At 40.6% G+C, this 14,866-nt stretch overlaps 1 protein-coding gene across 2 annotated transcripts; it reads right to left on the reverse strand.

Annotated features, from left to right (window-relative positions):
• Nucleotides 1-32: 32 nt before the first annotated feature.
• On the reverse strand, nt 33-10,494 carry LOC4338585 (cysteine-tryptophan domain-containing zinc finger protein 5-like). 2 transcript variants are annotated; one of them, XM_066311060.1, is made up of 13 exons: nt 10,121-10,494; nt 7,822-7,894; nt 7,596-7,729; nt 7,199-7,510; nt 5,834-7,110; nt 5,091-5,371; nt 3,561-5,014; nt 3,323-3,483; nt 2,804-2,964; nt 2,119-2,273; nt 1,093-1,491; nt 729-862; nt 33-455 (listed from the first exon to the last, which is right to left on the reverse strand). In XM_066311060.1, the coding sequence occupies exons 1-11, from the start codon at nt 10,310-10,312 to the stop codon at nt 1,483-1,485; spliced, it is 4,209 nt and encodes a 1,402-aa protein (XP_066167157.1). In that variant the 5' UTR covers nt 10,313-10,494; the 3' UTR covers nt 33-455; nt 729-862; nt 1,093-1,482. The 2 variants fall into 2 exon arrangements, with proteins under 2 accessions (XP_066167157.1, XP_015637337.3); XM_015781851.3 differs by having other exon boundaries at nt 1,093-1,619.
• Between the last annotated feature and the right edge of the window lie 4,372 nt (nt 10,495-14,866).

Consider the following 14,866-nt stretch of genomic DNA (forward strand, 5'->3'; position numbering starts at 1 on the left):
ATGCTGGGGCAGGAACCAATACAACACTCATGTTAGAAAACAGAACCATCATCATTTGTTGTTAGGTCAGCTCAAAGAATCATAGTCACAACAACTTAATGACCACTTAGCTAAGGGGCAGCTATCTTTGCAGTATACCAAAAGAATGAATTCAGTCACTCAGAAACCACAGAAAATCAACTGAAATTGGATCAAAATTCTCCATTTTGTTCCGCTATAGCCTTTCTGGTATACCTCTCTATAGATGTACACAGGTATGGAGAAAAAAGGGGAAGCAATCAGCTCATCATTAATTTATATATATGTACACAAAATTGGAGTCAGAGGTGGTAACTGACGTCCTCCGTCCTCTGCAAGTTTGCTCACTGGGTAGCTGGGTTCTTATGCGCCTCCACAACTGAATGCATGTATCAAACTTGGCAATCATAATCATATAAAGGATTACTTCACTGCAGCTGTAACAAAATGACGTTGTCCATTAGATATGCTTTATGTTTGTCCTAATTCATTACATGGTTCTGAAAATAAGAATTATCCAGGGTTTTCCTATTACAGGTCACAAATATACCCTACCTATCAGGAGGAAGATGGACACATCTAGTGAAATAAAACCAAGTGCAATCACACAAACCTTCTTGACTTAGTTATCTATTCTAAGTACAGGACTGAACTAAAACACTAGTAGTACAACATAAAGATTTAAGAACGGAAGGGTTAAAGTTTCTTGCCTATTGGAACCTTCATCGACAGACCAATAGAAGGTGAGGAAAAGTAGAATATTCTCCTCTGCCCTGACCTATGCTTCTGTAGGAACTCAGGAATAGATTGTTCAATTCAACATTGTCCCAATGAAATTTTGTCCCTGTTTAAAAGTGCAGGTATATATGTTAGATTTTTTTTTAAAAAAAGATAGTGTGTGAGGATTCTAAGTTTCTTGTTTATTGGATGCTATTTGAGTACAAAAGTTTGACTGATAGAGAAAAATATGCAGCAATTCATATCAAGAGTACAAGAGAAGATTGAGCAAGCCAGCCATTTGGTAGGTACTCAGACATGCATGTACAAAAAGAGGGGTAAACAGATATTTCTTACCGGTACAACAATGAAATAGGTGACAACTGGGTTCACATCAACAATGGAATCGGGGACTAATCAGACATTGAAACTGAGAATGTTGAATGTAGCAATTTATACTTGTTGCTAAATTTTATGTAAAACCCCAGTTGGCACAGGTCAAAATGTTCATCCACAGAGAAAATACTTCCAGGTGATAACCACACATCATAAATTTCCTCTGTTAGCAAATTGCTAATCTTGCTCCATTCTTGCACCCATACTGGAGGCATCTATTGTAAAACAACATATAGAAACATTGCCAACATATATCTCTATTCACATTAAGAATGCCCATTCTATTATTTGAACCTTTCATGGTTGATACACTCCAATGAATGACGGATCAGTTGCAGCAGCCCCTTGACATTATGGAAACTGAAATTAAGGACTTCCGTTAAAAGAGCAATGCCATCAGCCTGATCTTTTTCAATACCAGAAAGATAAGAAAAAAATGCACTTTGCGACTTTCTGGTTCCCTCAAATGCATAATTTGTGTCCTCTACCTGTAAAAAATATTACAATCAGGAGACAGTTCCCTTAATTCTCACTGATATCTCCTTAATCATGATTGGATACCAGTTGTGGAGTAGTTACATGGAATTAGATAACCAGTCAATTTGAACTAACAAATAGCAGAATCCATACTAAACCAAAAGGTTTGAAGAGTGCTGTTATTTTTTAAAGCTTGATTTCCATGGACATCTTTTTAGTACCGTTACACACTATTGGTCCTAAATACTGACCTTATCTAGCAAACAGAAAGGATCATAGGAGAAACTCTAAAACTGAAATAAATGCAATCATTGAGTTCCATACGTAATCATATTTGACCCACAATAATAAGTATTGCTCTAAACTAAACAAGGCAAGCATTAAATGGATCATAATCGTGCAATGCCAATTGTAGGTGTTGTGTGCAACCCTCAAGTAAAAACTCAACTTGGCATATCAATATCCAATAATCCAAATGGCAAAAATAAGCAGCAAAAATAAGCAGCTTACATAAGCAAGCAATCCCATCAAGTGATGATTGCTCCGAGATATGGGATTCTTAGCAATCTGAGAAGTGCATAGACCTCTTGTTGAAACAATCTTAGCTATTGTACTTGGGTTATTTAAATTATCAACATCTGAGGCAGAAGACGACGGTGATTCAGCTGGCCAAGGAGAAAGCAAGAGGAATGTGAATTATCAGAAGACCAATCATTTCAACAAATTGATAATAAACCTGTTTGGAATTGATATCACGAAATAAAATGAAGGATATCTTTGTCTAATAAACAGAACAATAATGATGTAAGAGATTCAAAAAAATCATGGTGTAAGGATGAAATCCTAGAACCATCGAAAGCATTACCTACTTCATATTCATTTCTATGTTGTTATATTTCACTTGTGGTAGAACTTAGTACAGATACAGTTTTTCAAACATTTAAGCATCCCTACTTTTATGAAGCATTTTGGTTTGAGGAATATGTTCAACCCAGGATCATCTGATCCTGACTCCAATGGAACCTTTGGTTTGAGAAATGCTGAATGAGTTGAAAATAGAAACATGACCCCATGATGGGCCAGCCCGTTCCAGAGAGGCCATTCCTCAAACCAAACATGCCCTTAATGAATGAAAGAGATTTCAGAAACTACTAAAACAACTAAGCAGCTTCATGAATTAGAGAATATGTAAAACCTGGAGGAGCAATCACAGATGCTGCCTGCAAGGCATGGCTATCTTTAATTGCACCAGGATGCTTGTAGAAAGCTGCCTTCATGTATGCCACTTCCACACATTTATATGCCAAAGCAGCATTTGCCATTTTCTTAAGTCGCTCAAATTCACGGGCACAAAATCTGTTGAACAAGCCAATGGGGCCATATTAGCATAGTGAATTTACATATGCATATAATAAATTTTTATACAAGGATAAATGGAACAAGTAATATTTGGCAGCTAAATGAAAGGCATGTCCAAGAAACACGAAAGACATTGAAAGCATTAAAGTTCGGCCATTATAGTTTATAATTACAAGGACAAGAAGTAATTAAGGCACTTGTTGTTTTGAAATGGTTCCTAACAAGAATAAATATACCAAATTAAAAAAAGTTACTACTATCGTGCATTCAAGAATGTTAAAAGGGTCTAACAAATATAGAAGTGATATTCTACATGCTGCCTGCCTTTTGAAGACGTGAACTGCAAATTGCTTACCCACAAAGGTTTCCAGTATCAGAATATAATGTCATAGTATTTATTGGATCCCCTTGTTTGGAGCTATCAACACCAGCAGCCTCCTTGAGAGATGCAACATGGAGAAATTTTAGGCAAGCCTCGAAACAAATGTTTGCACTCTCAAGGTCATCCCCCTTCCCCTGCAAATGAGTAGTGATGGAATCTGAATCAAGAGAACCCTAAAAAAATGGCTGACTAATGTATCAAACATCCAAACCTTTAAGCGGTCAGACAAGTGCTTCAGATCTCTAGCTTCCTTCAGCAGAGCAGATGCATTAATTGGAGTTGAAGCATCGACATGAATAGCTGCATGCTTCATATTTTCAACTACAGACTGTTTTGACTTATTGGAGGCATTTCCATTTACTTTATTGTTTAATCCGGGCAACAGCTTGCTTCCTGCTACAGTAGATGGATTTGTTTTCAGGTCTATGTATTCTACATTCCCTTTATCAGGCCTAACCTGTGTAGGATGCTTTCCAGAAGACAGTTTTGCTTGGTCACTTTGATTTGAATTATATTGAGGCAATGTCTTCCCATTTTGATCAGGTGTTGGCCTTCTGAAATCACCGCTGCCATGTATTGGAAGGACATGCGAATTAACTTTCTGTTCCACCAAAGAATTCGGTTGGCCTTGGTCATTCCTTATACCAAGCCCAGAACTTCTGTTGTTAAAGACTCCATTTGTCAATATATTTTGTTTATCCAAGTCCCCATCCTCCAAAGCATCTTGATGCATGACTCTATTAGAGCAACCAGAAACATGAGGTTTCGTGTGATCAGAACCACATTCAAAACCATATTTTTCCTTCGAGCATGAAGCACCAGTTTTCACTGACTCCTGAGAATGCACAATTTCTGCCACTGCATATGAATTCGTTCTATGCCGATCCAAGTGTTTCTTGTCAGAAGTTCTCAAGGGTGATGAAGAAACTGACTCTACAGGTGAGGTCCTTGTTTCTTGAAATTCAGGTTTATTCTTGTGGGAGCTAGACACCTTGGATGAACTGGAAGTGGCAGCTGTAGATGCTTGTACATTACAGATATTCCTCCTGACTGAGCTTTCAGAGAGCAATGGGTGCTGGAAATGGATATTCTCCAGGTGTTGCTCAATTAAATCCTCTTTCTCACTGAATATTGCATTGCTATTAGTCCCAGTGACAGGGCCTCTGGCATGAGCAGATTTCTCATGATCATCTACCTTCAGAAATTTCAGGTCTGACCCAAGCTTTTCCTTGGCAGCATTACTTTCACTTAACACTTCTTTTACAACATGTTTTGCAAAGGCATCACTAGGTCGAGGATCAGGACCATGCTGTCTTAACTGCATTTGTTTTGATTTGTTCTTCTTAATGAACAAGTCCCGAGGATCAGATTTTCCTGCATCCGAAGCTCTAGCACCCCTATCTGAGTTATCTCCATCACAAAACTGCTTACCTGATGAAGGTAAAGCATGCTTTCCCATGCCAGGTGAAATATTAGTATGCTTCGGCAATTCTTTTAGAGATCCCTTGGTTGAAGGTCTACTTTTGCTTAGTTCAAACTGAGGGGGTTGGTGCTTTGGAGGCTCATTGTATACTTTCTTCAATTTCTTTGATGCTATCAGGTTATCATAATCAGCACCACTGGTCTTCCGTTTTCGATGCATCCGATCTTTTGCCATAGTTTGTCCTGAGGAAATGGTGACCTTTAATAATAAAATGAATGATAATAGAATCTAAATGAAGAACAACCGTAGATTTTTCACCTTTATCTGATGATTCTATGCGCTTCTGTTTTTCCTTGAGTTTAGGAAAGCAGTCAAGACCATCACGATTCCTAGGAGCATGTAGTTTCTTCGAAGACTTTGATATTTCTGGCATTCCTAAATTATCTGACATAATGGCTGCATCATTGGATCTAACCAATGTAGCAGTATCACAACGACTATCTAAACTGATGTTATTTTCAGGTATGGGAACCACATAAAGTGCACGTATGGCATTTGTAGTCTCACCCTCACTTAGTTTGCAGTTATTCATCCCAGGCCTACAAGAAGTTAAAAGTACCAATCAATTGAAGATAACATTAAGCACCACAAATGCAAAAATAAATAAATAAACAAAACTAAATATTTCCAAGCAATGATATAATAGTCCAATAGCCTATAGTCTGCAACATCACAACATGACGGGAGATAAAATTTTCCAGAAGATCCTTGAAGGAAAACATGAATCCCAAGATTACAAATAAACCAGAACAAAATCAATTATGTGATCTCAACAGTTGTTTTCTCTCTCAGGCAGCAGGGCAGTTAGAAAATGAAAAGACTGCATTTGAATTTCCACTGATGAAACTAAATTATGGTGCATATATATATAGTGAAGGGAAATTTTACTCCTGTCAGTTATTTCAGTTCACAGAAACCAGTGCATAGACAAATATAAAGCATGAAATGAGAAGATTAAAAAAAAAGAATGAATCTGATTAACGTTTCTTGCAGAAACTTACAGCCAACTCTGCATGCTACACCGCCATTTTTTTGGAAGTGTATCTGAATTCATCCCATAAGGTAAAAGGCGCCATGTCTCACACTTATCACAGCACACCCATTGATCAACAGGTTCAGAAGCAGGAACTGCCATGGATGCTTCTGTAGTTTCATTCTTGCACCTTGATGGCATAGATGCAGACTTATCAACAACAATGGGAGAGATTTTGTGGTCCCCATCATTCCCACCACCTGAAAAATCCTTATCAGTCAATCCAGATGTAGCAGACTCTTTCTCAGTCTTCAAGCTCTTATCTTCAGTATGTAAGTAAGTCGAACCATTTCTATGGTCCAACACATAACCCTCGTTTTCACCATTAGGTTTTCTAGTGGTATCATAGTTTGGTTTTTTGTGAGTCTTAATTTTGAGTTTCTTCCCAAACAGGGAAGCTTGCAAGGCGGACACTTTCTTCCCTTTCAGTAATTCAGAAGAATTTCCTGCTACATTTTCTGTGGTAGTACCCATGGACTCTGCATCAACCAAACTTCTCAATTCCTTGCTTTTGTACTGTGATGGTTCATCTTTAGCACACACCACTTTCCCTCGGTCTCTCTTAAGTGACGTTTTCTTAGCAGGATCAATTTGCAGTTGACTTGAAGTGGTAACAGGTTGATCATTGCATTTATCAGATTTAGTTTTGTGTGAAAATCCATCATCAAGTGAACTTTCCATCTTAGCATTTCTTACTAAAGTTACTTTTAACTTTGCTTTGCCCTTTGGATGTTTATCATCATTTGCTGAATTAGCAGCTTTAACATCAATGATTGACAATGAACTCTGAGTACTACCTTTCCCCTTGAATTGACCATTTTTCGCTTCCTTTAGGCGACCTGAAGTATCAGCTATAAAGTCTGCTGATTCCCCAACTGCATGTTTTTCTGTCTTCGCGCATCTTGGTGCACGGATAGAATCTATTTCATCTGAAATATCCTTCAACTCAGGCTTAGCTCCCTTTTTCATAATTGTTGCATTCTTATGCCTGTATTTTGAATTCTCGAACTCAGGAAGGTGATCCCTCTGTTCATCAAGTTTGATTTTCTTCACCAACTGATAGTTGTTATCTGGTGCAGCAGAGCTCGTATGACAACAGTTCCTTTGTAGCTCTTCCTTGTCATTATCGTATACAGGAGCTTCATGTTTCTTAGTTACAGCTGTTGATTTTTGCCTCAGTTCCAGAACATTTTCTGCAAGAGGCGAGAGCAAAAGTCCTCCAGGAACAGAATGGCAGGTCATTATCTGTTCAAACAACAAAATGGATTATTTATCAAAAATCAACCACCAGAGGTTTTGCCAAGATAAATTGAATTGATGGTGTAAACTTAACCTGAAAAATGGTATCTGCAGATTCATCAGGAAAAAGTTTTGATTCAGGAGCCTCGATGCTCCATTGTGGACTGTCATCTATAGATGAGGAAGGAGAAATGTCGAGGCCCAGGCCACTGTAGATAGCAGCATTATTTCTTTCTAGGCATTTATTGTTCACCTTGATACGTATTTTTGCTGTCTTCTGCTCAGGACCACTGTTCAACAACTGTTGAGAGTGATTACTATCATTCTCACTGGATGTTCTTTGGCAGTAATTGTTTTTCCTCCTTCCATCTATAGCTTGCTTGACAAAATGGTTTTTCTGTACACTCTGGAAGTATATCACAACAGGGTGCAAACATTAGGCAGTAATACTAAGAAGACAACAACGCATGGTGAAGTTTGCGGCAGTATACCTCCAGTGGTATATATGGTGATCTCGAGGCACTGCCATGGTTGGGTAGAACTGCAGGGCTTCCAGATTGAGATAAGGCAGGAGGAGAGCGCTGGTATGTAGGCAAGAATGAACCATAACCCCCATATTGTGACCCTATGCAGTGTTAATGATTTTGCACATACATCAGTAGTTCAATACAACTGTAGCTCCACGGAGCAAATGTGACACAGCTTTAGTCCCCTTACCCAAGTTCTCAGCAGATACTCCACCTTCAAACTCCTTCTGGAAATGACCCAGGATATTTTGAAGTTTTTCATCCTGTACAACATACATCATACTTTATTTCATGCTGATCATTCACAAAGAGAAAACTACTTCTTTAAGACTGTACAGAACATAAGGACCATCTGTGAAAGAGAAAGCCTCTTTGGGAATAAATATGGAAACAGAAGGTTGAAGATCTAACATCTGGAGTTCATTAGCATTTAGCAGCAGCCATACTGCAGAAAGAATAACTCATTCCCTATAATTCCTCACCATCCAAACAAAAAAAGGTACAGTAGGTCCGACCCGTGAAGTCCAGAAGCATCACATAACAGAGATAAAATCCCACAGCTGGATCCAACAAAAACTATACGAGTTACGTATTCCCTATGCCAAAAGTAGCATCACTGATAATTAAACTTGCACACAGAATGCAAACCATCATCAGCTATATGGAGTAGAGTATTTGTCCTTCTGAACCACTGGTGAATCAAGTTACAACACAGACAAAGGCAAATCAAGCCGCAAAACAAATTGACAATTACATTATAAGAGCTTCCAATGCTGAATCAAGTTTTAAGCATCCAATTAAAAATCCAAAATTACAACATAATACTGCATTCATCATGACAGAGAATCCACTATCAGTCAATATAATCACCTTCATACATCATAATACTAGACCCCCCTCCAAATAATCATGGTAAACAAGGAAAGCTGGAAATTCCTATATCGTTTAAAGATAAACAGTTAAAAACCCTATGGTGATCAAGAAAATAACAGAAAACTTGAAACTCCCCAAAAGAGATAAAAGGGAATATAAACTGGATTATATATGATTTTATCTAGGAGTGAACAAATAGATTTCACAGCATCCTAAAAATCCAGTCAGCATACTTTTCTAACCGAAACCAGTGTTCTTGTGTCTGTACAGACTATCAATTCTTGAACTGTGCAGCATGTTGAACAAAATAACAATCAATAAATTAATAATAATAAAGTTAGGACTATAGAATATAAGAAATTTTTTAGTCAAATGCAACTATCGCATATAAGTCATCCAAATGTGCAGAAATTCATGTTGCTTAAGGTTTTTCAATTCAAATACTATAAAGATCAAGTGAGAAACAAAGTTACTAAAACTTTTGTGAAGCATGAATGAATGTGGATGCATGGGCTGCCAACTAATGCAACAAAAGATAATGCTAAACGTTTTTCTTGGCATATATGTGGAATTCCTTTTGTTTATCTATTATATTTTCTAGAGCTTATAATATAGTTTTACCTGACGAACAAATTGGTTATGGGAAGGTTTGGTGAGCTTATAGGTGAGATGCCCACAAGCTTATTGAAGTAACTTATCGAGCTTATAGGTGACAAATGCTTTGGCATGACAGGCAGGATTTTAATAGATTGTTTAGAAGCATGAATTTGAAGGAAAAATAAAAGAAGTCAATGGCCTAGATAACGTTCGCATCAACTCACAAGTTAATCGCTTCATTCTATGTATGCAATAGATAAATAACCTTGCAAATTGTCACAAGCAAATTAACCAATACATGGCTATATAAATCAATCTTGAAAACATTATGCTGCCAGTCACAAGATAACAAGCAGTCAAAATTATGTGCTGATTCCGCTGTTACAGCTGCTCTTACCAAAATCCATCAGAGTAGCACGGAAGTACTGTGCTATGAAAACTTTGGTTCTCACCAGAAGGTCGTACCACCGTACCAGAAAAGATACACATGATAGAGAGGAAATTCACCAACTAGATGGACACTCACATGTCAGCTCCAAGCTAATACTCCAGAGACAATTTCCAATATATCAGCCGATGCTAACACATTCTCACTATGGAGGGCGGCAATTTACTGGAAAATAGCAAAACCCATTCGCGAAAATCGATGACTTGATGATCAGCTCATATTACCGAACGGACCACACCACTCATCAGTAATCCCCTTTATCAACCAAAACCAAAACTACGTGCAGAAACAGATAAAAACCGACCCCGAAATTGCACGAAGCAGCAGTCTAGATGACAACATTGCAATCGAAAGTACGTGCACAAACAGAGAAAAAAATCAAACTCAAAATTTCAAGAAGCCACAACAATCTAGATGACAGCATTGCCGCTGATGCGCAAAAACAAGCAGGCGACCAACACCACGGTACCACCACCATCTCATCAACCATCCAATCCGCACACGCTCAAAAAAAAAAGTAATAACAACAATAATTAAAAAACAAAAACACCAATGGGAGAGCATCCCTTACGATGTAGGTGAGCTGGTCAGGATCAACAAGCTCGTCGCCCCCGCCGCCACCCAATCCGCCGGCGGAAGCGAGCTCCAGCTCCCCCGCCACCTCGTGCCTCGCCGCCGCCGCCGCCACCCCGCGGCTGCGCCCCGCCACCGCCACCCCCTCCTCCGCCTCCCTCCTCCCGCCCCGCCTCCCCCCGCCCATCATCTCACATCCGCCGCCGCGGCGATCGCCTCCCCCACCGCAGCAACAGTCTCCGCCGCCGCCGCCGCGATCGCGGGGCCTAGGGTATTTTCGTTGTCCCGTTTGTTATTCAGAATTATTTTTCTTTTATTATTTATTTTTCCTCCTCCTCGTCGCCCACCCTCCCTCCGGTGTTTCTCCTCCTCGGAGAAAGACAGGACGAGACAGAGACGAGAGGAAGTAATTATGGAAAAAATAAATATAAAAAAAAATGAGTCGCAATACACCCAAGTAGACTATTCGGTTCATCTTCCGTTTACCCCCCTGCAGAAACAGGATATTGCAGTGATCTTCCACGTGGATGTGCTTCCTGCCGTTGGATTCGGTTGTGGACGGATGAGATCGGGCGGGGGGGAGTGAGATGGGATTGCTGTGTTTGTTCGGGGGTGCGGGTGGGAAAAGGGCATGAGCGGCGCGACGTGTCGTGGGTGTGCAGGTGTTGCACGAAACAAACATGCTTGGTGCCAGTGCCCAGGGCCAGGGGTGAGTGTGTGTGGGAAACTGGAGAAGGAAACGTGGGGCGACGGCGACGGCAGTATGGGGCGCATCAGGGGCTCAGGCGCTCCACCGTCACGTGCGGCAGAGACGGACGTTCGTATCGTGCCGTGCTCGTGGCGACAGGGACCGGGATATGCATCTTGAGCTGTTACACTACTAGCAGCATATAATGCTTGTAACGGGGATTTTAATTAAAGATAATTACAGTATTATCCTTATTTTATGTATATATACCACATCTTAATTCACCACTCATCACCAACACTGCTCCGTTTTAAAGAAGTATAGAAAAATAAATGGGAAGATGAAAAATCATACAAGAAAATTATTGTCAGTGGCAAAAGGCTGAACTTTGATTGACCACTCCATGACGATATGGTATTAGATGGAAGCAACTTCACATATATCCGAACAATTTTAAATTGCTACATTTTCTATACTGAGCTAGAAATTCAAAACCCCTCAACCCCCCCTTCTCCCGACACATAAAACGTAATATGTGTAGTGCACATATAACTAAGTCTTATGTACACATAAACCACATGCAAATTTGCTGTCACATGGTGGCTATACGGACTCGGATCCTCTGGCATGCAATAGCAAAAGTTAGAGAAATATTGTATGTCCATATCTACCATTCAAACACATTAAACGTCTCTTTTTTTTTTATCCCACATTTCCTTCCTATTTTTGTCTGCATGTTTGAAAGCAAGTTTCTTTATGTCCTTCGATGAATTTGGCCCACTTTAATCTTGACATCACTAAGCAGCGGTGGTAGAAAAACAACAACCACCTGCTATTGATTTCTATGGGCACCGGTGGAGCATGCAATCCTGCTTCATGGTGCTGGATGAGCCTTGATTCTCTTGCTAACGTGAGCCGCACCACGACGCCACCTCAAACTGCTATTACACACCACTTATGAGAGCATGTCAAGCTCATTGGAGAGTGGGGCTCGAGTTCTATCCAGCTCGGTTAGATGAGCGAGAATGCTCATGTTGCTGCAGTGGCTACAATCACACTAGGAAATAGGTAGAAGAAACATGGCCATGGGTGTTGGTGCTCCTTAGGCTGTGTTCGGTAGGACATGCTCCCAACTCCTCCTCCTCGCTTTCCACGCGCATGTTTTTCAAACTGCTAAACAGTACTTTTTTACAAAAAGTTCCTATACGAAAGTTGCTTAAAAATCATATTAATCCATTTTTTTAAAAAAATAGCTAAAACTTAATTAATCACGCGCTAAACGCTACTTCGTTTTGCGTGCCGGTGAGTAAGGGTTACCAACCCTCACTCCTGAACACAGCCTTACTTTTGTGTCGTCCTACTTCTACAGTGCAAAGGGATTAGATATTTGAGGGAAGAAGTGTGTAGGAGTTGGAGTCATTGTAGATCTTCTAACCTTGCTACTATACATCAGAGGATATGGGTCCATGGCTACACATATGGATTGATACTACAATTCACTACCATGGAATCAAGATTTGGATGTGACTATAATAAAGAAGATAATTGATAGAAAGCACAACAACATATATACTACATATCTCTCATATATGTAAAGCGGTAATTATGCTTTTGTAGTTTGGCAACCTAGCAGAAATTCCAGAAAAGACAATGTATGTTTGAAATTGATCTATCAAAATGTCTTTGGTAATTTAGTAATTAATGAAGTTTCTAAAATAATAAATAAAGTTAGAGGGCAGCTGGAGCACGGAATCCCGTAAGGGTTACGGGGTAGTTAATGAATCTAACAGACAAATACTCTAGCGCGTAGCGTGGTAGCGCCTCCTTTTCTCGAACTCTCGATGCGTTCTCACCGATTTGAGGCCCACAAGCACCATCTTCCACGAGGCACACATGCACCAGCTAGCTTGTTTAGAGAAAAAAAAGGCCGCCTAGCTAGACTACACGATAACACCACCCCCGATACCATGCCATACCCTTGAACCATATGACATGATACCATCGGAGGTACCATGCTATGGTACCACTGAGGTATCATGATACCACCAAGGTACCATGCTATGATACCAAGGTATCATGATACCACCCGGGTACCATGCCGATACCATCCGGGTACCATGCCAATACCGGAGGTACCATGCTATGGTACCACCGAGGTATCATGATACCACATGGGTACCGATACCGTTAGGGTACCATGTTGATACCACCAAAAATATCATATCGATGCCACTGGAATATCACGATGATACCACAAAGAGTATCGTAACCGAATAGCGCTGCATCCAAAGGAAAGCCAACCTAAGAAAATCCAAAATCCAATTTTGAGAATAAATTCCGAGTGAAAAAAAATCAACAACCAATTGCTCATACATGCTATTGTTGATCTCCTGTTAGCATGTTGATCTTTCTCTATGTGTCTCCTAGAATGAATACTCTCCTGCCACCCTTCATTCCACGTGCAATTGTGCAAGCAACCACCTAGAGGCAGCGTTGGCCTGTGGAGCACTTGGCCAACCACACTAGAGGCCACCAGGCACTAGCCACCAATGGCGTCGACACGGTTATTGTTGCCGAACCACATGAGCAAAGTTCACCGGCAAAGGCTCAACTTGATATTGCCCCAACCAACGGCATGGCATCCGGGCTACTTGCGCACGCGAGGAAGGTCTCACTGCTTGCAACGCCAGTGGAGTTCAGCCAGCCTCACTGTTGTCTTGCCTGAGCTATAGCCTACAGTCTCTTGTATCGTGTTGTACGAATCCATGGATGGTGGAAACTACTAAGTAGTGGAAAGAGAAAAAGGGGAAAGTGAATAAAGAGGATAAGACTAGAGCAATGAGTGGCCTGGCTGAAGTCTGGATTGATTGATCCATATGGAGCGGTCTATCCCGTCGTGCGTCGATGGGATGGGATCCCGTACAGTAGTTTTTCTGACAAGATTAATATATGGGTAAGATAGTTAGTGCGAGTGAACCACATTTCATCTAGGAACACAACTATTTAGCTAATCATGTGATTATTTAGTGGGTAATTATAGGATAGGTGATGTCGTTGAACGCTCCCGTCTCCACCACATATTGCAGGTCTATATACTCTTGCATGTTTAGAAATTAAAGGAAAACATGTATTAACGTGTAATACACGGTAAACTTTTTATGAACTGTCATGGAACATACTTGGCTCACCTCATTTTACATATCTTCTTTTATTATCCCCTCCTCTTAAACACTGTCAATGTTCATTATGATATTTCGTTCCTGCTGGATTAACGAAGGTTATATGTACAACTCGCATAAATAATACTAGTAAAACTAGGGTTGTAAAATATGTGCGCCTACAAAGTACGTATGATTGTATAGGAACGAGATCCCCTGGCATAGTGAATTCTACGCTAGAGGGTGAGAGGGACGTCTTGCCCTGGATCGCCGTTCTTTGTCCATCCTTCACTGTAGGCCCATAAGCTTGCTTGGTATAGCCCATTCACGGCAAGCAATCGCGGCGCCGGGATCTCTAGCCTTCATCGTCGCCGCTATCTCTCACTGGTGAAGCGCGTTCACACTCGATGGTCCTCGACTCTCACATGGGGGACGCGATACCACTGCCGGGATCTTTGGGATGTGGATGAAAATCTTGCTGAGGCCTTCAGTATGTGAATATGTGATTGAAAATCTTGCTGGTAGAAAATCTCCCCGAGTAGCCTAAAGAAAAAAAAAGAGCTTGCCAACAGATACTTTTTCCCCCTTCTGTTAAAACAAGAGACCAAGTGAGTGCAGACGATGTTGACCAATGAAAGGATTCTCTGTATGCGAATTGAAGAGAAAAGGAGTGGTTTTTCCCTTCGATTTGTCCTCAATGCTGGCTGACCTCGTCGATGAGCATGATGTGGTTGTCTGAGGATCATCGACTGCGTACGCGCTTTACCAGCGAGAGATCGATAGCGGCGGATGGCGGTGAGGGCGGCCGGAGATCCCGACTGTTGAGCGCCGTGAATCACTGATGCAAATGTGCTGGAATCGAGCTTAATTATGGGCCTACGACTGAGGACGTGGAAGA

This window comes from Oryza sativa, chromosome 5 (assembly GCF_034140825.1).
Source record: "Oryza sativa Japonica Group chromosome 5, ASM3414082v1".
NCBI lineage: Eukaryota > Viridiplantae > Streptophyta > Magnoliopsida > Poales > Poaceae > Oryza > Oryza sativa.

Excerpts from the sequence above, each read along its gene's own strand:
- LOC4338585 (XM_015781851.3), bottom strand. The coding sequence starts at position 10,312 with ATGATGGGCGGGGGGAGGCGGGGCGGGAGGAGGGAGGCGGAGGAGGGG. Across the intron at positions 7,895-10,120 it reads CTGACCAGCTCACCTACATC|GATGAAAAACTTCAAAATAT; the intron begins GTAAGGGATGCT and ends TATGTTGTACAG. Across the intron at positions 2,274-2,803 it reads ATCTGTGATTGCTCCTCCAG|CTGAATCACCGTCGTCTTCT; the intron begins GTTTTACATATT and ends CTCCTTGGCCAG.